The following is a 24163-nucleotide window of genomic DNA, read 5'->3' on the forward strand; positions in this document are numbered from 1 at the left end:
TTACTTGTTCATTGTTACTTGTATTACTCATTACACCGTGCTAAAATTACTCGTTACTTTCACTTCTGGCTACTTGTTACATAATAATATAATTTTTTCGCTACTAATAATGAGTTAATCATTTCCATAAGTACCTTAAGTTATACTACCACATTTCAAAATGTAACGCGTTGTATTACTCAGACTCATGAATTGTAAGTTGTAGTTGTAACATGGGCATATGAGTGATTTGCCTAAAATATATGCACAAGCACGAGGACGCAGCCCGAGTGTGAGTACGTATATTTCAGGCAAATCACAAGTTCCCTTGTTACAACTAATATTCCACTTGGGTGACTCACCAGACTGCAAGTGCAGGAATGCTTCGCGAGTATATTTATATGGGACCATGTGAATTTCGATTGTGGATAACGTCGTAAGGGCAACGACAAGGCGCTGCTGAGAGGCCGAATGTAAGTGTATCAACATGAGCATGCAGATTGCTTCAATTGTGGGTATGCAATTAAACACAAGAAGCCCAAATGCGGGCTGAACAGCTGATAATGAAGCTTAAGTGCACTATAATGTACTTACTATACTAGCCATAATGAATGACCATGTGGGAAGAGAATCTGCATGCGGGTGGGAAATGGGAAACAATGAATTTTCTTGGAGTGGCCTAATGGCCAAATCAATTAAGCGCTATGCCCAGTGTCTGGACATCGCCACGTGACTAGAATGCAATCATGCACAACAGCAATATAAACTAACCTGTGACCTTCTTCATTCAGTAAAACAACAAACTATCTTCTTCCACAAGTCCATGATCTATGCTTTGGCTCACTTTACAAAACTAAAACCCACTATCGATCCTGTGAAGTGTCACCATATTAAAGCAGAGGAGATAACACAGTTTCATCAAAGAAATTAGATGATTTCTGAGAATGCTTGGAATGCATTAATGAGAATAGGAGGTAGTATATACAACTTATATCCCCCCTAGGAGGGATATAACTTGTATATACTACCTCCATTTCTCATTATGCATTCCCGAGTACTGATAGCAGTGCTATTATACCACTCATAGACCTTCTCTTCCCTTTGAAATGAGGTGTGCAAGTGGTATTATGTATTACGTAACGCGTTACCCCATCACTGGTAGTGTGTATATAATTTTTAGCAGCACAAGAAACCGTATTATTTTATAGTTTGTAATAAAATATTATATATTAATTTTTTTACCAGGGAGAGCATATACCTTCCAGGATATCCTGTGCAAACAGACTGAATAAAAGTCACCTTTGATTAGATTAATACCCTATATACATAGTATGTAATATATACATCAATGTTCGCTGACTTATAATGCAATGATTTCACTGAGTGCATTCCAATTAGATACTCTTCCTATGCAAATATTATAATCTCTTGGTATTAGTAATAGTTTGACACTCGCAATAGGTGTCTTCTTAGTATAGAGAGTTCCCATAGTAAACACTGAGGATATTTCAGCAAGCAAAAGATGTGAGGTTGTGCAAGCCATGGAACGTGAATAAAGTTATATTTCTACTGTGCATTTCCATTATGGTATCTTGAGCATGCACAGTAGGGATATAACACTTATTATTGTTTTACTGTGATTTAATATCATGCACTACTCCAGCTTGTTTCAGTACTTTTTATCGATGTGCTATGGTTCCTACTCTAGTTGAAAATTCCAAATTTTTTATGTACTTGTTATTATAGGACTATATGGTATGGTTATAAGTTACAAGTACACAAAAAAATTGGAATTTTTAAACTAGAGTAGGGACTGTAGCACGTCGATAAAAAATACTGAAACAAGCTGAGTAATCGCAGTAAAACAATAGGAAGTGTTATATCCCTACTGTGCTCAAGATACTGTAGTGATAGACTTTGACAGAACTTGCACATGCACATACCATGATTGTAACACTTAGGTTATTTTTAGATTGTGTACGTGATGTACTGATTGACACATTTTCCAATTATAATACTACATGGTGGCAGCGTGCTCCGCAACTCATGGCACAAATCCGTCTCCAGCCTCCCGATCCCTTTGATTTCAAGACGCCCGATGACTGGCCGCGATGGAGAAGGAGATTTGAACAATTTCGTTCCACTTCTGGCCTGCAGGAGGCCTCCGCAGCGAAGCAGGTGAACACACTTCTATACTGTCTAGGAGAGGAGGCGGAGTCCGTATTAACCTCCACGAACATTAGTGAAGAGGAACGGAAGGACTACGCAGCAGTTCTGGCGAAGTTTGATGGGTTCTTCCAGGTTAGGAGAAACGTTATCTTCGAAAGAGCACGATTTAATCGCCGATGTCAACTGCCTGGCGAGTCAGCAGAGCAATATATCGTGGAACTATACAACCTAGCTGAACACCGCTGTAACTATGGAACTCTCACATCCGAAATGATCCGTGATAGACTCGTTGCCGGTGGGCATACAAGATGCTTCATTGTCACAGCGACTCCAGCTAGATCCCGAGCTGACTCTGGAAAAGGCGAAGAAAATCGTCCATCAGCGTGAGGCGGTACAGGAGCAGCAGCAGGTGCTCAAGGGAGCAACATCAGGTGATCTGGATGAACTGCAACGAGGCTACCATAGAACACCAAGCTATGACACAAGACGACCACAGCAGCAGAACCCAAGGCATTTTAAACAGAGACAATCTGAGGGCAAACCTTGTTTTCGGTGTGGAAAGGGACAACACCCAAGGGAGAAATGTCCTGCCAGAGATGCAGTCTGCCATCGCTGTCAGAAAAAAGGCCATTATGGAGCCTGTTGTCTTACGAAAATAGATGAGGTAGTTTCAGACCATTGTTGCACCTGTGGCAGTAGGAATATGGACACAATCTCGACCATACAAGGCCTTAGCCTAGAATCAGCCTTTTTGGATGCCATTGAGGACACACAGGCCACTACCTGGACAACCACAGTGAAACTAAACAACATGGATGTACTATTTAAGCTGGATACTGGGGCAGAAGTCTCTGCCATTACAGTTGAAACCTACCGAAAGCTAAATGTCAAGCTGGCAAAGCCATTGAAGACCCTCTATGGACCATCACAGGCCACTCTGACAGTTAACGGACAATTCGAGGGGAAACTTGAGCACCAGGGTAAGCAAACCATTCAATTAGTGTATGTGATACAAAACCTGAAGAGAAACCTGCTAGGCTTACCTGCTATCGAGGCTTTAAACCTTGTAGTTAAAGTAGACTCTATGAGTAAAAACACCCAGTGTGCAGTAGTAGAGAAATTTCAGTCCCTATTCCAGGGACTAGGGAGCTTTGGTGATGAGTACACAATTACACTGAAAGAGGGAGTCACTCCCTACGCTATATTCACACCACGTCATGTCCCTATGCCACTGCGTACCAAGGTGAAAGATGAGCTTGATAGAATGGAATTATTGAACGTTATCTCTAAAGTAGAAGAACCATCACCTTGGTGCGCAGGGATGGTGGTTGTACCAAAGAAAACAGGTGCTATCCGAATCTGCGTAGACCTCAAGCCACTTAATGAAAACGTACAACGTAAGGTGCACCCTCTACCTTCTGTAGACGACACACTGGCTCAGTTGGCTGACGCCAAAATCTTTAGCACACATGATGCCAATAGTGGCTTTTGGCAGGTCCCCTTAGAGCAGTCATCAAGGTTATTGACAACCTTTCTAACCCCATACGGACGGTACTGCTTTAACAAGTTGCCATTTGGGATCTGCAGTGCCCCAGAACATTTCCAGCGTCAAATGGACAAAACCCTAGTGGGGTTAGAAGGCGTGCTTTGTCACATGGATGACATATTTGTTTTCGGCGCTAACAAAGAGGAACATGATACTCGATTAGAGCGTGTCCTTCAGCGACTTCAATCTGCAGGTGTTACACTTAACGCAGACAAATGTAGGTTTGCTAAAACAGAACTCAGGTTCTTGGGCCACCTAATCACACAGCAAGGGATCCAGCCAGACCCCGAGAAAACGGTCGCTATTGCTAAGATGCCTGCCCCTACAAATGTCAAGGAATTGAAACGATTCATGGGGATGGTTAACCACTTAGGAAAATTTTCTAGCTGTCTTGCAAGCCTTAGTCAACCACTTCGCGAGTTACTTAGCAAGAACAATGCATGGACCTGGGATGATGCACAAGTAGCTGCTTTTAACCAAATTAAAGAGGAGTTAACAAAGCCAACAGTCCTTGCCCTCTACAACGTAAACGCAGACTTAAAAGTCTCTGCTGACGCCTCCTCTTATGGTTTAGGTGCAGTGTTGCTTCAGCGCAGTAACCAGGTGTGACTCCCAGTAGTCTATGCATCCCGTGCCATGACCAACACAGAACGTCGCTATGCACAAGTTGAAAAAGAAGCCCTCGCCATCACCTGGGCTTGTGAAAAATTCTCCTACATTCTGGGCAAGAAATTCCAGATTGAAACAGACCACAAGCCACTGTTACCTCTGTTAGGAAACAAAAGCCTGCATAGCCTTCCACCAAGAATAGTTAGATTTCGATTAAGACTGGCACGTTTCGAATACGACATCTCACATACACCAGGCAAGCAGTTGATCACGGCAGATGCAGTCTCGTTCTCCACAGGGGTCCACAGCCTCTGCAGTGGTCTGCTCCCTACAGGAAGAAGCAGAATGTCTTTTAGAGAGCTGTGTTACTATGCTCCCAGCCAGCACTCACCGGCTTAATGAATTTTGCGAAGCCCAAGCCAGTGACCCAGTTTGCTCTAACCTGATTGACTACTGCAAGAATGGTTGGCCATCCAAATGGAATGTCCCACTTGAACTCAAACCGTACTGGCAAGCTAGGGTCATCTTACATTGCATAAGAACCTACTACTGTATGGGCCAAGAATAGTGATTCCCAAGGTGCTGCAAAGAGAGATTCTTTCAAAGATCCATGAAGGCCACCAGGGCATACAGAAGTGCCGCCTTAGAGCAAATATATCGGTATGGTGGCCTGGTATTACCAAACACATTAAGAACATGATAGAAAACTGTCCAACTTGTGTGAGAGTCTCAACACCAAGGAGAGAACCTCTTCTACCAACAGATCTCCCTGACTACCCCTGGCAAAAGATTGGGACAGACCTATTTTTCTTGAACGGAGCCAACTATCTGGTTGCAGTTGACTACTTTTCCAGGTACATTGAGGTTATCAAACTTAAAACTACGACATCACAAACCATTATTGAGGGACTCAAATCCATGTTTTCACGACATGGCATCCCAGAAATGGTTATTAGTGACAATGGGCCTCAGTACTCTTCTCACAAGTTTGCTGAGTTTGCCTCATCATTCAAGTTTCGTCACATCACCAGCAGCCCGCACTACCCGCAAAGCAATGGACAAGCTGAACGTGCTGTTCAAACTGTAAAAAAGCTGCTTAAAAGTTCGGATGACCCATATTTGGCTCTGCTGACTTACCACACCACCCCCCTACCCTGGTGCAACTTGTCCCCAGCACAACTACTGATGGGACGTTCCCTGCGCACCACTTTACCACAGGTGGATGACCAATACAAACCACACTGGCAATACCTTGAATCATTTAAAGAGCTAAACGCCAAATTTAAACTCAAACAGAAGACAGCTTATGATAGACGCCATCGAGCTCACTCTCTTTCTCCTATCCCAGAAGAGGAGGAGGTGTGGGTAACATCTGGCCAGTCAACAACATCTGGCCAAGTCAGGTCTCAAGCTGACACCCCTCGCTCCTATATTGTAAACACACCTCAGGGGCCAATCAGGCGTAACCGCTGCCATCTTCGTGTGGTCCCAAACAATAACAATACTAATACTGTACAGCAAGATGGCACCAATCCTGTGGGCATAGTAAACCCCACTATGGAGGACACACAACAAGATAGTGGCAACCCCTCACGAACTGTTACCCGATCAATGACTGGAACGGCTAGCTATCATACAATATCGTAGTGTATAGTAGGGACCACAAAGGAGTAGGCGTGGCCCACGAAATAACATCACCCAAAAAACAGCCTCAATTTTCCCAGATGACGATGAGGCAGTATTGGTTAGGTATAACTAAGCCCAAACAAGCTTTCAGATCGACCCGAAACACTTTCAACAAGTTGCTACAGAATTTTAAAAATTATTTATTTAATGGAATTTTCTACTGACTGACTGAGTAACTGACTGATGCCTTCAGACAAGCATAACTCGAGAATGGCTAAGGCTACAGGCTTGATTTTTTCACTGTTCGACGTTGCTTCGGCCTGACAGGTGCCTTTTGGCATACCACAGTACGTACAATACATTCTTCATGGACTCACCAGTGTCTTCCTTTGTGTTCCAGTCATCTTTGCTGACAGCGAAAAGTGTCGATTTGGCAATAGCACGTGATGGCTTCCCTTCGTAACGGAAATCGTCCGTATTTGTCATAGTGGCTATTTTGATAGCAGAGGTGCTTTTCAAATAGTTCTTGACTCGTACTGCTAGTCAGGTTCACTATGTACTTTTGTTCAAAATTTATGGAGATTAGCAAACCTATACATTTTTGGAAAGCTTAGAGCATGAGGAATCTGAAAATCAATGTTTACATTTGCACAGATTCCTGCAAGGTCAGCATTTTCAAAATTTCAAAATGGTAGCCAATAAAGTAAGAAATTCCCGATATATCAATTTTAATTTGACATAAAAGTTCATTAATAAACTCAACAAATTCTCTTGTGACATTTTTACATCTCTATTTATTAGAGGCGATAGTTAATCATGAATAATTAGAAGTTTTTACAAACGGAATAGAAGAGCGTCCATTATGCAGCAATAACTCAAGAATAGTTCTAAGCGAAAAGAATTGTGGAATATTCCAGATTAATTTAATGAGATCTATGTATAACTGGAACAAAGTATAAGTTTGACTTTCACTGAAACAATTCAAGCCTAAAAACAGCAGAAAAATTTGAGTTACTCTAATAGAGCAGTCACACACTCTATTAAAGCAGTCAACTTTGAGTCCATATTGCTAATGTAGCAGTCACTTTTATGAAACTCCTAGCTAGTGTGCTTATATTAGGCATAAATTTCAGGAGATTAGCTAATACTAGGTTTGAAAGAATAATCGTAATTTGCATAAAATATTCTCTCTTAAAATGAACTTTGTTAATTAGCAATTGGCAACTATGACTTCACCCTGACTAGATCCAAGAGCACTTTTGCATGTACCAGTTGGTGGCATGCATTGACACAGTTTACTATGTCAAATATAACTTTGTTCAAAATTTATGGGCCTACATAATTATTATTAGAAAGCTTAGAGCATGGAGATCAATGCTTACGTACATTTATACAGATACCTACATGTTATAGCAGTTTGAAAATAGCAGTCCATATGGTGCAAATTTCTCCATATATCAGCCTCTTATTGACAGAGAATTGCAACAAACACTATTTCTATGTTCTCATACCCATATAGAATCCATTAATAGCCTCTAAAATGCTAAGAAACTTAAATGCAATTTATTTGGCAAATAGTTATTGTACAAAACAAAGTGAATAAGCGAATTATTAACATTGAGATGTAGGGTACAGCTATGTATAAAGACATCACGGCTATGTACGTATGTACATATACATGTATTTATATCTATTACAGTTAATTCAAAGATATGAACCTTATGTCTATTACAGTTAATTCAAAGATATGAACCTAACAATCATCAGCACTGTCATTGTTGTCATTTTTGATGTATTATACAGTACGATAGATATATTAGGGATCATGCAGAATTGAGCTTTTCCAGTTCAAAATATCGCCCTAAAACCAGTCTCAATTTCCCTTCATGACAACCTTGTAACATTGGCTAGGCACAGCCAAGCTCAAAAATGTTTTAGACTAACCTCAAACTCTTCCAACAAAATTTCTATAGCATTTTAAAATTTTTCTATTCAATAGAATTTTATGCTGACTGACTGACAGCCAGGCATAATTTGACATACGGGCTTGATTTTGCCAACTGCAGATGTACAATACATGCACCATGGGCTTGCCTATGTCCTCCTTTGTGTTCCAGTTCTCTTCACTGACAATGCAAGGTGTCAATTTATGCTACATAACGTGATACGGCTTAACTGTGGCTGTGTTAGCTTATCGCTGGTATTTTCCATAGCAATATGATTGATAGTGGAGGCACTTCTCACGCTGTTCTTTGTTTGCAACGCTGTGTAATGTGAAAAGCATAGCTGAAAATGGCTACCTCCCTTTTTGCTACATAATTGATAGTTGGGGAATGTGTCCAGGTGTATGGTTTTCCAAGTGCCCTTCTTCCTTTGATGCAGTATATGTGTGGGTTCACCAGTCATAATTATGTTAGTCCTACATTTAATCCCTATATATATTTCAGTCTATACAGTAGTGAACAAGAGAGGTTGCCTATATGCTGTAGTGGACATTTAATCCCTAATTCAGTCATGGTTATAGACTGAATGAAGTATAGGGATTAAATGTCCACTAGTATATCTGCAGATGTATAGGCAACCTCTCTTCTTTTACTACTTTTTAGCAATTCCCTTGTTTCTTTACTTTTTTGATCCCTAATCCAACTTTAAAATTTTTCATTTTTCCTTCTACTTGTATGCATAAATCTCTGTCACTTGTGCATCTGTATCACACAAACACAGTTCTGTGCAAGTTAAATCGTTGCAATAGTACTAGCATTTTAGCATGGAGCAGTTACTTGTAAGCCTGTCATCAAAAACATTTTGGCTAAACCTTTGTCATCTTCTGGATAAGAATCACTCCATCAACAATGGCAATATTTGGATTATTTGAAGATTGTAATCATTCTGTCACTGGAAAGGAAATTTACATTGGATTAACAGTTAGGTAACAGTGGATACTAAGTTTCAAGATCATGTATCAATTTTAACTTGTTGGTGCATGTCTATCTGGTGCATAAAATTGCTCTTGGTGATCATGGTGAATTCATTGTTATGTAAAAAAGAAATTTCCCTTTTAGGAGAGAGCTAATTCCAATTACTTTTAAAATGAAAATTCTTTCAAAATTCATCTGGTGCTAATTATGCTAAACATATGTAAGCACATTAGCAAAAAAATGGACTCAAAAAGTTGACTGCCTTTAATCAACTGCTCTATTAGAGTATCTAAATTTTCAGCTTTTTAAGGTTTGAACTGTTTCAGTAGAAGTCATATTAACTTTGCACTAGTTATACTTTGCACTAGTTATACTCCAAATAATCCAGAATATTCATTAATACTTTTCACTATAAATTATTCCTGAATTAGTGCAGTATAATAGATGTTCTTCTATTCCCTTTGTAAAAACTTCCAATTGTTCATGATTAACTGTCTCACCTCTAATGAAAAGAGGTGTAAAAATGTCACCAGAGAATTTGTGGAGTTCATTTATTAAACTTTTATGTCAAATTTAACTTGATATATTAGAATTTTATTAGCTGTCACTTTGAAATTAAGAAATGCTGACCTTGCAGGAATCTGCGCAAATGTAAACATTGATTTTCAAATTCCTCATGCTCTAAGCTTTCCAAAAATGTATAGGTTTACTAATCTCCATAAACTTTGAGCGAAAGTATATTTTTGACATAGTGAACCTGACTATGCTGTGTAACGGGTTGAACACAGCCGATAACGAAGCGTAATGGATACATCCCTACTGTGCTCAAGATACCATAATGGAAATGCACAGTAGGGATATAACACTTCTTATTGTTTTACTGTGATTGAATATCGTGCACTACTCCAGCTTGTTTCAGTACTTTTTATTGATGTGTTATGGTCCCTACTCTAGTTGAAAATTCCAAATTTTTCTGTGTACTTGTAATACGTATAAGGGATACTCTGTTAAATTACCTCTGTGACAATAAATCTAACCAACATGCATTTGTTCATAGAAGGTCATGCTGCACTATACTACGACATGGTTTAAATGACTAGACTTTATCTCTTGATGAATATCTCTCTTCCTATGTAGTTGATTTTTATTTGCATTCAACAGCATTCCACTTATCAGACTTTATGTAAACTTCAAGCATATGGAATTAATGGTCAACATTTAAGCTGGTTCAAGAGTTTTCTTACAAGTAGATACCAATGTGTAAAAATTAATGTCATTTGGGCACAGGTTTCCAGTGCTGTCCCACAGGGCTCTGTGCTTGGGCTATTGTTCTTTTCTCTGTGTATTAATGAACTGTCCTTGCTAGTTTCTTATGTTTGTAATGTAATCATTGTGTCTGCTCCTGAAGGCTGTCTTATACTACAAAATGACATTAATACATTGATTAACTAGTCAAAACAGTGGCTATATTATCTTTTAATGTCTCAAAATTAGTCCGGTAAAATTAAGGTTGGAGCTGGAAAAAATTCGAAGAAAGTTGATTTTGGTATCACTAGAAAGCAAAATTTTCATAGAATAACATATCCAAAATCCTCTAAAATCCACCTTGGGGAAAAATTTATGGCCAATTTAGTATTGAGGCATATGTGACTAGACTCAGGAAAGTGGATTTTCCACGCATATCCAATTTACCAACTTTGACAACTCATAACTTCAGATTGGAAAACAGTATTGACTTGAAATTTGATCAGTAGTGCGCACCAGCATCATGTATTAGTTGCAGAAAATTTCAGGTTGCCTTGTACACTACGTGCTACGTTGTGCATGGTTTCTTAATTAAATGCATTTGGTAGACCCATATTTGCAAACCTGGTTATTGGTGACTAACAAAAATGCATATATCCTTAAAATATTTTCTCATAAGAAATTCATTGCAAATAATATTAGCTGTATGAAATAAGAGTATGACTGGTTATAGAAATAAAAAGGTGCCTAAATATATTTGTCACAATTATTGTAAACAGTTTCCTCGGCACTTCTGCAACTCTCTCCATTGCAACTGCCACATGTTGCAACATACTTTAATCCATGATTATGATGAGAGCATAATGTTGCTACTACATGGATTTGCAGTAGAAAGCTTGCATTTATATTGTACAAATTTAAGTAAGATCTCTGGTGCTAGTCCCATGTCTGTCATCATCAGTTGCATACAGCCTTGATCCTTCTAGTTTCCAGCTCCATATATGGTAATGGATCAAATCTTTAAGTTCCTTCTAATAAATAACTTGTAGATGCACATGAAAGTTGTGAAAGTGTGCTGTTCTTGCAATCATTTGCACATCATTTTCTTCTTGATTAGCCAACTTTACCCTTTTCAAATGTTGCAGATGTTGTATCGCAGCCACTCCATGCAGGCATGCAAAAAGAGAAGATGTAATTATGATGTTACAATAGGGCCTATGTGCCCAATAATGTCATCAATTTTCCAATACTCAAATGTTTCCCAACCTCTGAAAGAAAATATACACTTGATATGTTCTGGTGCACCATGTAGGAGGACAAGAACATCAGTGTCATCAGCTACAACACACTTTACTGCCTTCAATTGCAAATTGAAGTGCACGTTGAACAATCAGTGTGTCAGCATCCAAATTACTCTGATGCACAACCTGGCCATCATCTCTCAGATATTGGACAATCAATTGATGTTTGTTCTTTTCATTTGCAAGAAAACTTCCTGACTTTTGTATGCTTCCATAGATTCACTTGACCGAATATCTGCACCTGCACATACCATTTTAACATACCTGGGGATGCTGACAGCCCTACACACTGATTGCACACATGGGGATTCTGATATACTGATGGTCCAATGCGCACTTCAATTTTGCAATTGAAGGAGTAGCGTGAATGTTGTAGCTGATGACAACAATGAAGTTCTTGTGCTACTGGTGCACGCTGGAAGCAGAGCATGACAAGTACGTATCTATTTTCATTCAGAGGTCGTAAAACATTTGGAAAAATGATGACATTATTAGGCACATACGTAGGTTCTCTTTTCACATACCTGGGGTGGCTGTGATACAACGTCCGCAACATTTGAACAGGGTAAAATTGGCCTAATCAGCAATCAAATGATGTGCAAATGATTGAAAAATTAATGATGGATTGTATAATGCAACAATTGCACATGTTGAAAAGTTGGAGTTTGATGGGAATCAGTCTGATTCATTAAGGAGTCTCAGGTACACAAAACAAAGTACATGGAAATGGTGGCATCAGAAAGTTATTACACATGCGAGCTGTGAAAGTGTGCTGACCCTTGCAGTTGGATGGAGTTTTGAGGATCAATGGTTTTAATTGATACCACAAGTTATTCATTGGAAGAAACTTAATATGGGGCTGGAAACTATAAGGATTAAGGCTGCAACCGATGATGATAGACATGGAACCAGTCCCAGAGATCTTATATATTTAGTAGGGCTGGGACGAATATTGAATTTTAGCTTCGAATATTCGCTTGTAAAATGTTCGAACATTCGAAGCTTCGGTGTTAGCTTTCAAGTTACAGGTTTTCTTGTACTTACTAACACCCTTCTTAAGTTTTATCTTTCTAGTCCTATTTAATAAGTTTGCAAGCATTTGGAAAGTGCATGGCAGCAGTACTGAATGACCATAGATACTATGGAATGACACGATCGATCAATTGCAAATGGGCGTGTCCGCTAGCAACCATGCACAGGTAAACATCAAGTAATGGCTAAACGGACGTTTTCCTGCAATATTTATCACTTTATAAGGTGTTTCAAGGCTATAACTATGGTAGCAAGCTAAACTTCGATGGTTTAAAAGTTGGCGTGGCACCTGCGAAGGGACGAACATTGATCGCGCAAAATTAATAAGCAACTGCAATAAAGACAACGACTTTTATTTGTAATTCTTTTGTAAACAATGAGTGCATAACGAAGCTTCGAAGGATACTTTTAAAATTTGAAGTTTACTAAACCTTCGAACCACCGAAACATCGTCCCAGCCCTAATATTTAGTACAATATAAATGCAAATTTTCCACTGCAAATCCATGTGGTAGCAATATTATGTTCTTGTTGCAAACATGGATTATTAGTGTGTTGCAAAATGTGGGGGAGAGAGCTGCAGAAGTGCTAAGGAAACTGTTTCTTATGGAAAAATATTAAGGATAACACATTTTTGTCGGTCACAAATGACCAGATTTGCAAAAATGGGTTTGCAAATGCATCTGATTGAGAAACCACAACTTAGTGTTCAAGTTGAATATCAACCTGAAATTTTCTCCATCTATAATAAGTGATGCTGGTGCTCACTACTGATCAAATGTCAAGTCAATACTATTATCCAATCTGAAGTTATGAGTTGTCAAAGTCGGTAAATTGGACATGTGTGGAAGATCCACTTTCCTGAATCCAGTCACATATGCCTGAATACTAAATTGGCCATAAATATTTTTCCCCAAGGTGGATTTTAGAGGATTTTGGATATGTTATTCTATGAAACATTTGCTTTCTAATGATACCAAAATCAGGTTTCTTTGAATTTTTTCCTAGTTAACCCCCTTTTCAGTTAAATCTATATCGGACTAAATGTAAGGTTTAAACTGTATACCTGCATTACTTGTACCTGAGTGTGTGAAGTAGTTACTATATAAATCATTGTGTTTTACATTTATACACACTTTGAAAATCAATACAAGCATTCATACACATAATCACGCAGGAGGTAAATATGTTAACCAAATTTTGCATGTGTATCTGCATGAATTAAGACTTGCTTGTGCTGATCTTCAGAGTGTGAATGCAAAATACAATTCAGTAATCACAGTAACTACATGCATGGGAACTCCTCAAAAAGGATACCCTGAAATGTGGACCAGGTTTACTTTATATATTTGGATCCCATACAATTTTTCAATAGTCCTTGGAATAGAGAGATTCTACTGTATACAGTAACTAACATGCATTACTTGTAAAAAGAGTTTTATATCATTGTACCTCAATGTGTGAAGCAGCCATGCATGTACCTTTAATAGCGTGGAGTGGATATACGTATGTATGAAGTGCACTGTGGAGAGATTTGACTTGGTACAGAAAATATTTCTGGAGAGATGGTACAAAACTCATGTGTTTATGGACACATGGTGGTCTTATTTAAAGTCCACCTGTCTAATAAGGACTGTTTTTGAACTTACTAGATATGGTTGCTACATTGCCTAGTGTTACATTACCAAAGAAAATGCAAATTAACTGCAGCAAAAAGGTGGTCTTTAATACAGGTGGTCACTAATACAGGTTACACTGTACTTAGACATCTTCATTGTGTAAGACAAACTTGGCATGGCCTTGTGTAGTTATCCGGGGTGGAGACTCCCATACAGCAATAACCATAGGCGGATCTAGGAGGCACTGTCAGGGGGGGCCAAGGGGGGGCAAAAAGTTTTAGTTCCCAACAGTGTTTGTTCCACTAAGAGGAATTCTAGTACCGTGGCAGATCTAGGATTTTTAAAAAGGGGTTTCTGAAAATTGGTATAGCTAAATAAGGCATCTGATAACAATTCTCTGGAAAATTTTGAGATTTTAGAAGCTCTGAGATTGGATTTTAGGTTAGCAATTACAATAAATTCAATACTTTAAACTGTAAATAATTACTAAATACTATAGCTAACTATAGGGCAAATATGGTGACTACAAGCTGTGGCTTTGATTGCTCTATTAGAGTAGTTACTTGACTGCTCTATTAGAGTATCTCAATCGTTTTTAATGCATTGGGAGATAAAAAATGAAGTGTTGCTGATAGTTTAATAGCTATAAATGGTGTTAGTTAAGTGCAACTGCATGCATGCTACTGGTATATAGTTGTTTGCTATGACAAATTGTCAATTCAACAATGTTTATGTAATGAGAATGCCACTAAGCTAAATTTAAAAGGGGGTAGAAACCCATCTGGATCCTCCACTGTAGTATACAAGTTATATTCAGTTGCATAACTTTATTGAGTATAGCTGGATGAATGATAGACCTACAGTTTTACAACTGTAGTTAGAGAAAATTTTTGAAAATTAGATCTCCTAGGTTTAAATTTGGGAGCATTTTTGATAGAATTTAGCTTAAAAAGTGTATGCTTGCAATGCATATAAAGATTAAGCCTATCAGAGATAAAACCTGTAAAGTGTACTAAATCAAAATATACAGGTGTATAGCATTGTTATAATGACATTAGAATTGTGACTGTTCTATTAGAGTAGTGACTGCTCTATTAGAGTATCTCGGTCTTGGCACAACAATTTAAACTTATTTGCCTCACTTTCTTTACAATGTATAGTATAACTGTAAAGTACATTTATAACTATTGTCTTCTATTTGCCTATTGGTTTTCTATACTTCTGAATACAGTGTGAATGCATGAATCATTCCAGTTTCTGGTATCAATATAGTACTGTAAGTCCAAGGGGGGCAAGAGAAGGGCCAGGGGGGGCACAGCACCCCTTGGCCCCCCCTCAGATCCGCCTATGGCAATAACAGACTACAAAATTCCACTGCATACCTCAACACATTTAATTTTGTCTCTTGAGCCCATTGTGGTCTGACCACAAAAATTGTATAAAATCATGACCATGATCCAATCATTATTCACCCAAAACTTCGAAGAATTTCAAGTAGCATTTTTGAAATAGTAGGGATTAACATTTTCGTTGAAGTAGTTTTAATTAAGTAGATATCCCATAATTTACGGATCACTGGAAAGGTAAATCAATAATAGTCTTTCATCAGTAAAAGTTTTATTGTATAATATTAAAGTTGCGGTTGTTTTGTAATAACAGGTGGACCAAATTTTCATGAAATATTCAAAATATCTGTGGTCATAAATCAAAGGCTATGTGGTGCATAATAACTGGAAAGTATAGCTAAACCCTGGGATTAAACAACAATGCTGTATGAATGTAAGCAACTTGCCGGGAAAGTATAATGTTTCTTGGATATAATGTGTTGCTTTCTGTAATTTTGGATATGTACATGCACATTATGTCTGAAACGATATATCAGGTGATTTCTTAACCTATCAATGCTCTTTGCAGTATTTATTCTAGAATTTCTCCTTTGGGGAATCAGGAATTTGGAGGATGGCTGGGCCTTTTACAATCTGCAAGTTCAGAACCATAATGGTTGACTGGTTAGTGAAGGCTGTGTTACAAGTGTTGATTTTTGTGATTTAGGGACCACAAAGAAGTAGGTGTGGCCCATGAAAAAACATCACCCAAAATCCAGTCTCACTTTTCCAAGATGATGAGGTAATATTGGTTAGGCAAAACTAAGCCCAAACAAGCCTTGAGATCAACCCAAAATGCTTTCAATTAACAAGTTGCTACGGAATTTTAAAAAAAAAGATTTAACAGAATTTTCTAGTAACTGACTGACTAGCTGAGTAACTGACTGACTGATTCCTTCAGACAAACATAACTCGATAACGGCTAAGGCTATACAGGCTTGATTTTTTCACTGTTGGACATCGCTTTGGCCTGAGAGGTGCCTTTGGCATGCCGCAGTACGTACAATGCATTATTCATGGACTTACCAGTGTCCTCCTTTGCATCCCATTTATCTTTGCTGACAGCGAAAAGTGTCTATTTGGTGGTGGCATGTGATGGCTTCCCTTCGTAACAGAAGTTGTCCATATTTTTCATAGTGGCTATACTTTGATTGCAGAAATGCTTTTTGAACAGTTCTTGATTCGTAATGCTTTGTAATAGTGCTGTTTTAGTACAGCAAATTCATTTTACCGTAGATTCCCTAAACTTTCGGCATCTCTAAATATTCGGCACTCCCCGTGCTTTGAATGCAATGTGCTCTAAATTTCGGCTAGTGCAGGAAAGTTTCTAATTATAAGCGCGCTAATTTTTCAGCACTTGGAGTACTAGTTGACGAAGGTCTCTTGAGTACTGAGGATTCCTAGTGACCTCACACAATGTGCTACCTCGATGCTGGATGAAGCACCAAGTGTGAAATTGTTCAGGTAACACACCCAACGATACCATTGTGTGACGTCACAGCAACCGACCGCAAAACGATCTTCGTTTCTGTTCACAGAATAAAATTTCTCCTGGCCCCACATCTCCTTGTAACATGATACACCCTCAGATAATGCTTTGTTAAGCCATGGAACACTTCATGCAGCATCTGATAGCGAGATTTATCATGAGATAGTTTAATAATATTATTGATTGTGGTTTCTATTTTTATTACTTGTTGAAAACCTTCATACTACGTCTGGGTGATTGTATTCAAAAGCGATGTAGTAATGACATTGACCATCCCTCCTGGGTAATGTAGGCAATCATAGTGTATAGAGCTGTGGCCAAGTGAGTGTTGCGGTGGTATCGTCAGCTACGCCTCAAGGTATTCCTGTTGGGCCTGATCCCTGTAGAAAGAAATCGAGAAAGTAAGCAGTATAAATGGATCGTAAATAACAGCCATGAGGCTTGCAGACTGTATTAGAGATTATACCGATAGACTCCTAAAAATTTGACAATAGCACCGGGTTGGTACATTTTTTTACTAATTGTTTGGTCAGACACGAACAGAATTTATTTATTTCTGCCGAAGTTTTAGGGAATCTACAGTAGTTTTGTTCTAGTACCCATAGTCCACTACAGTTTTAGTTAGTTTTAGTTCTAGTACCCCAATTCTACCATAGTTTTAGTTACTGTACATGTAGTGCTCACTCACAATTTTAAGAGAAGAGTCTGAGATTTCTAGGGGGAATTTCCCCCTAGAATATACACTGGTTCTTGGTATAATATGCTATGTTGAGTTAGCAACATTGTTTATTGTGAACTTTGTATAGAGCGACTTGTCTGATTATGCATTTCTATTTACTTGATATATTATTTATTTTTCTGCAGGCATATGACACAAACAATAGCAGTAGAAAGAAATACTACAGAAAGCGTTTATTCAACTCAATTATCATACTTGTATTTGTATCTGTTCTTGTTATCGCTGCTATAACTGGAGGAATTTTAGTTGGATTGTTTGTGGACACTGATGATACACAATAATTGTTGACCTTGTGTGTGATTTTCTGCAACTACATGTAACTATATATAACTATATATATACACCATAATTACGTATAAAATCTGCATTTTTGTAAAAAAATATTAGAACACTGGTGCATGTACAGCAATGTAGTGTGTGTATTTAAAATGATTTATTCAGTTGTAGCTATAACTTGTTTGCAAGTAATATAATGTAGACAGTGTGTACATGTCTAGTACAAGATATAGGTGCATAGTATTATTGTGTCATAAAGTTAGATGTAATGTAATTATCAAGCATATACAGATCAAGACTCACGGTAGTGAGTCGCGAGGCCAAGAAGCACAAAGCGCGCGCCCACAAAACAATGAACACGCGACCACTACTGTGATGGTACAGATCAAGACTCACGGTAGTGAGTCGCGAGGCCAAGAAGCACAAAGCGCGCGCCCATAAAACAATAAACACGCGACCACTACTGTGATGATGATGATGAGTCATTTACATGAGGGATTGATTATGCAATCTTTTAAAATCCGCATGGCGAAATCTCAGCCTTACTAAAAGATTCCGCCTTGAAACCAAGGGCATGTAACCTTTGTATAATAAGTAACTACTACACGAAAAGTCAGGCGAATTGTTGGAGTAGTTTCTTCCATCGCCCACCCATTTACAATGCATTAATTAAATTATTTATTCAAATGTGCATCGTTCTTTTTTTCATTTTCTTCGTCATCGCATCCCATTGGAGCGATTTTCTTTCAGCCATGAAGTCGTATTGTAAAAAGGCTGCGGCTATCAGGGGTTTTTTACACAATGTATCTGTACATTTAATTTCGCTAAGAGTTGTTCGTTGGTTTATGAGATCGCTTTTGTGCTCTTTGAAGATTCAAACTTGCCGCCATGACGTCGAGATGTGAGGCGCCCGCCTCAATTCCCAAACCCAAACAGTGTGAAAGTGGTTAGCCATAGCGAGCTGGCTGATTTCATTGTGCTGTCAACTCTTGGTTTAATTGTGAGTCCAGTCACTGATTTGTTTTAAATTCGCCACGGTATGCCTCCACTGACTCGTTATAGCGTGACTCCGGCCCATGCAGGGCCGTACATAGCTATAGCCAGCTGTTTCATGCCCGCTGTAGTGATATAGTTGGAAGTAACTTACTACTACATTACCCGTGCACGTCTTTAATCCCGCCTCAGCCCTTCAGTGCCTGTGAAACTTCAGTGTTCACTTAAAAAGCCAGCATCAGCGCATCACCTTTCAGTAACCCACAATTATAGACCGAAACTCTTTAATGATAGCACTAATAGTAAACAATTACATTAGGCCACTCCAAATAAATTCTCTGTTTCCCGTCCACCGCCCGCATCTGGTTACTGCCAGCTCTAAATATTCCATTATTCTGTATTCTTCCATTATTTTCCGGTTATTCTTGCATACTGATAGGCTCAGTAAAAGCCATCTTGAAACAGTGTCAGCTCACGTGTCAACAGTGCTATCAAGTCAGCACAAACTTCACGTTTGTGCTGTTTTTGCAACTTACAAAGGAAGGAACAAACTTAAGCAAGCCTTTTATGCAGCCTTTTTGGCTGTGCCAGGCAAATAATGGCTTGAAAAACTAGCCAATCTTATAATGAAATAATGGAAATGGACCACCCGCCCGCATGCAAATATGCCTGAGTCCAGGACGGGAAACAGAGAATTTATTTGGAGTGGCCTTATGATGATCCCATAAAATTAAAAAAATGACTACAATAGCACAAGAAACCAGATACACTAGCGTTTGGCTATGAAGTACCACCAAGAGTTCATAATATAGTAGTGGGCTCTTGGTACCACATATTATTTTTTCTTCAGCATTTGTGTGATTTGTCCATTGACCATAAACTCACCCGCCAACAGTCACAACATCAGTATCCACCCTGCATATACAGAAAGGGATACAGTATGGTAAGGCACAGCAACTAAAACCATGTAATCATATAGTCAGACTAACATGTCAACAAACACTTAATTCCACTATTATGATTATTGTGAAAGTGAGCATCCCACATAGCCATTCTCAAGATGTATTCAGCATACTGCAGCAGTTGATGACCAAATATTACTTGACTTGTTTTGTGGTTCTCACCTACATTGTTTACATAACAATTTTTGTTGCTAGGAGACATATAAACTAGGAGGGACTGATGGTTATAGCATAATGGTAAACAAGTTACACAACAGCAAAGGAAATTTTAATAAACTAGCAGTGATTGGATAGTTCATAGATAAAAGTAGAAGATAATTTGTAGTATTTCCAGTCCTGATTGTTTGAGAATAAGCACATTAGCTGCTATAAGCATGAATAAAGCAAGACAGACTAAATTTTAACATGTAAACTCATTATGCACCTACCAATGTGTTCCCCCCTTGGATGTAATGTAAGTGGTGCTTTACAAGGCGAATTGACATGAAACTGCTGCTTCACTATGGGGCATTTGACAATCATTCATTAAACACCCAAGTATTTTTTCTACGCTATGTCAAATCCCCCACATTGCAACTGGAGCCAATGGTGGGGATTTGACACAATAGGTTTGTCCTACCATGGGGCATTTAACATTCGGTTGTGCCCACTATAGCCCTATATATGCCCGAGGGGGAGGGGGGGTTAGTAGGGCAATACATTGATATGTGCATTATATATAATATGGTGCATCTACTGGGGTAAGTAGATTAAGCCTGTACCTTGCGGGCCTAAGCATGTTCCTCTCCTGCTTTAAAAAATAATCTTTTATTGCCTGCCCCTAACTGGAGTTTGCCTGACACCTTCAACATCACAAAAAGCTGTCTAAAATGGTTAATTTAGCTTTGACTATTGGCAAACTACAACACTCAACAATTATATCAGAGTATACATAACTCTATATATCTGCCCAGTTACTATATAGTAGGGTCCATGGTTGTCTCAGATCTGCTTATATTATTACCACATCAATCAATTGATGCATCGTAATTACGGCCTACTGTATGTACGCATTGAGCTGAGTCCTCAAAAAATTAACTCATTTGTAGTATTGACTTACCCGCTAATCATTCAAATGCCTGACACATTATTTATAGCCAAAGTTTTCACCATACATTATAGGATATATCCTATTAACCTTTCCTGAACTGTTGGTGGAAGCACTTGTTTGCTCTTGACATCTTTGTTGTCATCACCAACCATCTTGGTTGGTTGAAATGTTGAGAAAATATCCTCTTTCATTTTTAGCTGGTTTCTCAGGGTTCAGCTCAACTTGTTCGCAGTCTGACCCACGCAGCTAGAACAAGCCAGCTACGAGGCTCTGGCAAGGGAGTGTCACGTCGGCTCACGCTGTAGGTAGATCTGCGACCGCGGTCAAAGTCTTGACCAATTTTCACCTTGACCTTTGACTTGCAGCATTTATCATCGTGACTTGAGCGTTTCTTGTTGAACTTTTGACTTCCACTTATTTCTCTATTTTCCTATACGCACCTGCACTTGTAACCTAGTATGATACTTTCTTAGTGTGTGCTACCAGCAGCTGGGAGAGAAAAAACGGCGAAATGCCTGTTGGACCAATAAAACATCTTGGAGATCCTTACTTCTTGTGAGTTACGTATAATTCCGTAAACTTGATAGTAGCTACGTATAGTTTTCGATTGTGGGTTTCAAATCTTCCGTATCGTCTTGACCCTTGACCCACTGTAAGAGCTATTTTGTGGCCTTGAGATCGTTGACTTAGAGTTTGACTGCGGTCGCAGATCGACCTACAGCAAGAGCCTGAGTGACACCCCCTTGCTCTGGCCTACATGCACAAGCATAGTATATAATCCCAGGAAGCTACTATGGCATGGGAGATTCCTGTCTAAAAATACGACGGTAGTTATATAGCCATTTACAATGACTTAACTATACACGAACTTACCCGGGAAATTTGCTGGGAGAATAGTGTGATGCATTCAGTGCCGTCAGGTTTCATGTCCATTCCGAGGCATACATTCAGCAACAACTCGCAGCTGATTCGGCTCCACTTGCCACACACAGATTTCGACTACACTAGTTATATCACCAACCCACTGCTTCAGCAAGAACAGTTAAGACTGTAGCCTCGACTTTGCCGGTTCTTATCTTACGTGAAACATCACACGAGATATCACGTGAGTCCTTGTGGGAATTTGAACATTATTTTCAATTTGAATGAATTTTCTCTGAGCAAGTCACTTTTAGTAGTGCTTCTAAACACTGAACTTGGAAGCTTTTGCTACTAATTTAGCTAGCTAATCTGTTGCTGAAGCTGTTATTATGCATGCATGCATGCAGTGTCTCCTATAGCACTAAGCGACTGCAGGAGTCATACCAACAGTGTGACCTTCACACTTCTGGATTTACAGTGTATGTAATATAATTCCTAGCTGTATGTTCTCTAGTCAACAAAAAGTAGTGATATCAGGTGCCAAAAAAAAAGGCGAGGCCAAGAATGCACAAGTATACATGTTCATGGAGTAACCAAAAGATATGATATAAAAATCTGGCCAAGAAAGCATTTACAGTATAGGCACTTTTGTGCATTCATTTTCTATATGCTTCACATTATCACATCCAGCTAGCTGTACATGTGTGCTTACAATATAAACAATACTACTGAGATGATAAAAGATATTACACTGCATTGTTACCAAAATTAATTTAACTAAAAATTTACAATTGGTTTCTACTTGGCCATCTTTTTGCACTGTATATTAAAATAAAAAGATGGCCAAGTAGAAACCAATTGTAAATTTTTAGTTAAATTAATTTTGGTAACAATGCAGTGTAATATCTTTTATCATCTCAGTAGTATTGTTTATATTGCAAGCACACATGTGCAGCTAGCTGGATGTGATAATGTGAAGCATATAGAAAATGAATGCACAAAAGTGCCTATACTGTAAATGCTTTCTTGGCCAGATTTTGATATCATGTCTTTTGGTTACTCCATGAACATGTATACTTGTGCATTCTTGGCCTTGCCTTTTTTTACAGCCGGGCTGTTTTTGGCACAGGATATGTGTTAGATAAAGCACTGCCACGCAAGGGGGTGGCACTCCAATATATCCTGTATAATAATAATTATTATTGTCACTGAGCAGACAGCACAGTTGATATGCTCAGGAAAAAAATCAATCAAACTACGTAGTTACAAAGATTACAGTTATTGAGTTCTATACAATGTTTGCAGTTCCATGCCTGTACTCTGATCTTCGTCCTCGGTCAAAACGAAAGTCAAAAGTCAAGCAAGAAATTTGCAGTAAGTCAAAAGCCAAGTTCGTTTGTAAAGTGTATACCACAATTGATACTTTTAGAATTAGAACATAACCGTAATTTTACGAAAATTTACAAAAATTCAGTCAAGAGTCAAGTACGGATTTTAGCGTAAGTCAAGGGTCAAGGCTTAGTTTTCGAGTTTGACCACGAGGACGAAGATCGGAGTACAGGATATATTGGACTGCCACCCCCTTGCCACGAGTGCTCGTGACGGGAAATATAGCACAAAAGAGTGGGCGAGAGACAAATATATCACGAGGCGAAGCCGAGTGCTATATATCGTCTTGAGACCACTCTTTGAGTGCTATATTTCCTGTATAGCACGAGCGAAGGCAGTGTTTTATCTGGTATAGAGAACTGTCAACTTGAGGTACTGTCACGCTGCAGGTGGTCCCCCGCCGCAAGTGGTCCGGCTACCTCGCCTCAAGTAGTCCGGCCGTATAAATCGACTTTCACTAAACAATTTCTTTACCAGTGCAGGGTATTTATCTTACTGCCCTGATACTTGAAACACTATAAAACCGGAGGCGCGATTGTTTTAGTTTGAGAAATAGCTGTTGGGCGCAAACTAATTTGCGCAGTTTATAAATTGAGAGCTGCGCATTTTATGAACATCAACTGGATTCTGGTCCATTCAGCGTGCCGTTATGATTCAAGTGCGTATCATAGCTGCTTTCAGGGAGGAATAACAGGCTTCTTTTATATTAGGCTGAAGGGACATGGATAAAGACGCATTCTAGCTATATCTCTCCCTCCACTGAGGTTCCTTTGCGTGCTTGCAGCTGGCCTGGATAAGGTGTACACTGTCTTTCTCTCTCAGTTTTGCCCTCTGCGTACTACAGCATTTGTGGTAGCTAGCAGTTTCATCTCGTTTTGATCAGCTGATATTGATCAGTGGGCACATGTACAGTCCAGCCTGCATGTATTTTTTCTA

The 24163-nt window shown here is 38.9% G+C and overlaps 1 protein-coding gene across 1 annotated transcript in view; it reads left to right on the plus strand.

The window, feature by feature from the left end:
* The window catches only part of LOC136256473 (uncharacterized), a 38561-nt gene extending 20452 nt beyond the window's left edge, over window positions 1-18109 (plus strand). Inside the window, exon 4 of the mRNA XM_066049442.1 lies at window positions 17782-18109. Coding sequence (XP_065905514.1) covers window positions 17782-17937 — 156 coding nt within the window. The 3' untranslated portion in view covers window positions 17938-18109. The remainder of the gene's footprint in view (window positions 1-17781) is intronic.
* The last annotated feature ends 6054 nt before the right edge of the window (window positions 18110-24163 follow it).

This window comes from Dysidea avara, chromosome 5, assembly GCF_963678975.1.
Source record: "Dysidea avara chromosome 5, odDysAvar1.4, whole genome shotgun sequence".
NCBI lineage: Eukaryota > Metazoa > Porifera > Demospongiae > Dictyoceratida > Dysideidae > Dysidea > Dysidea avara.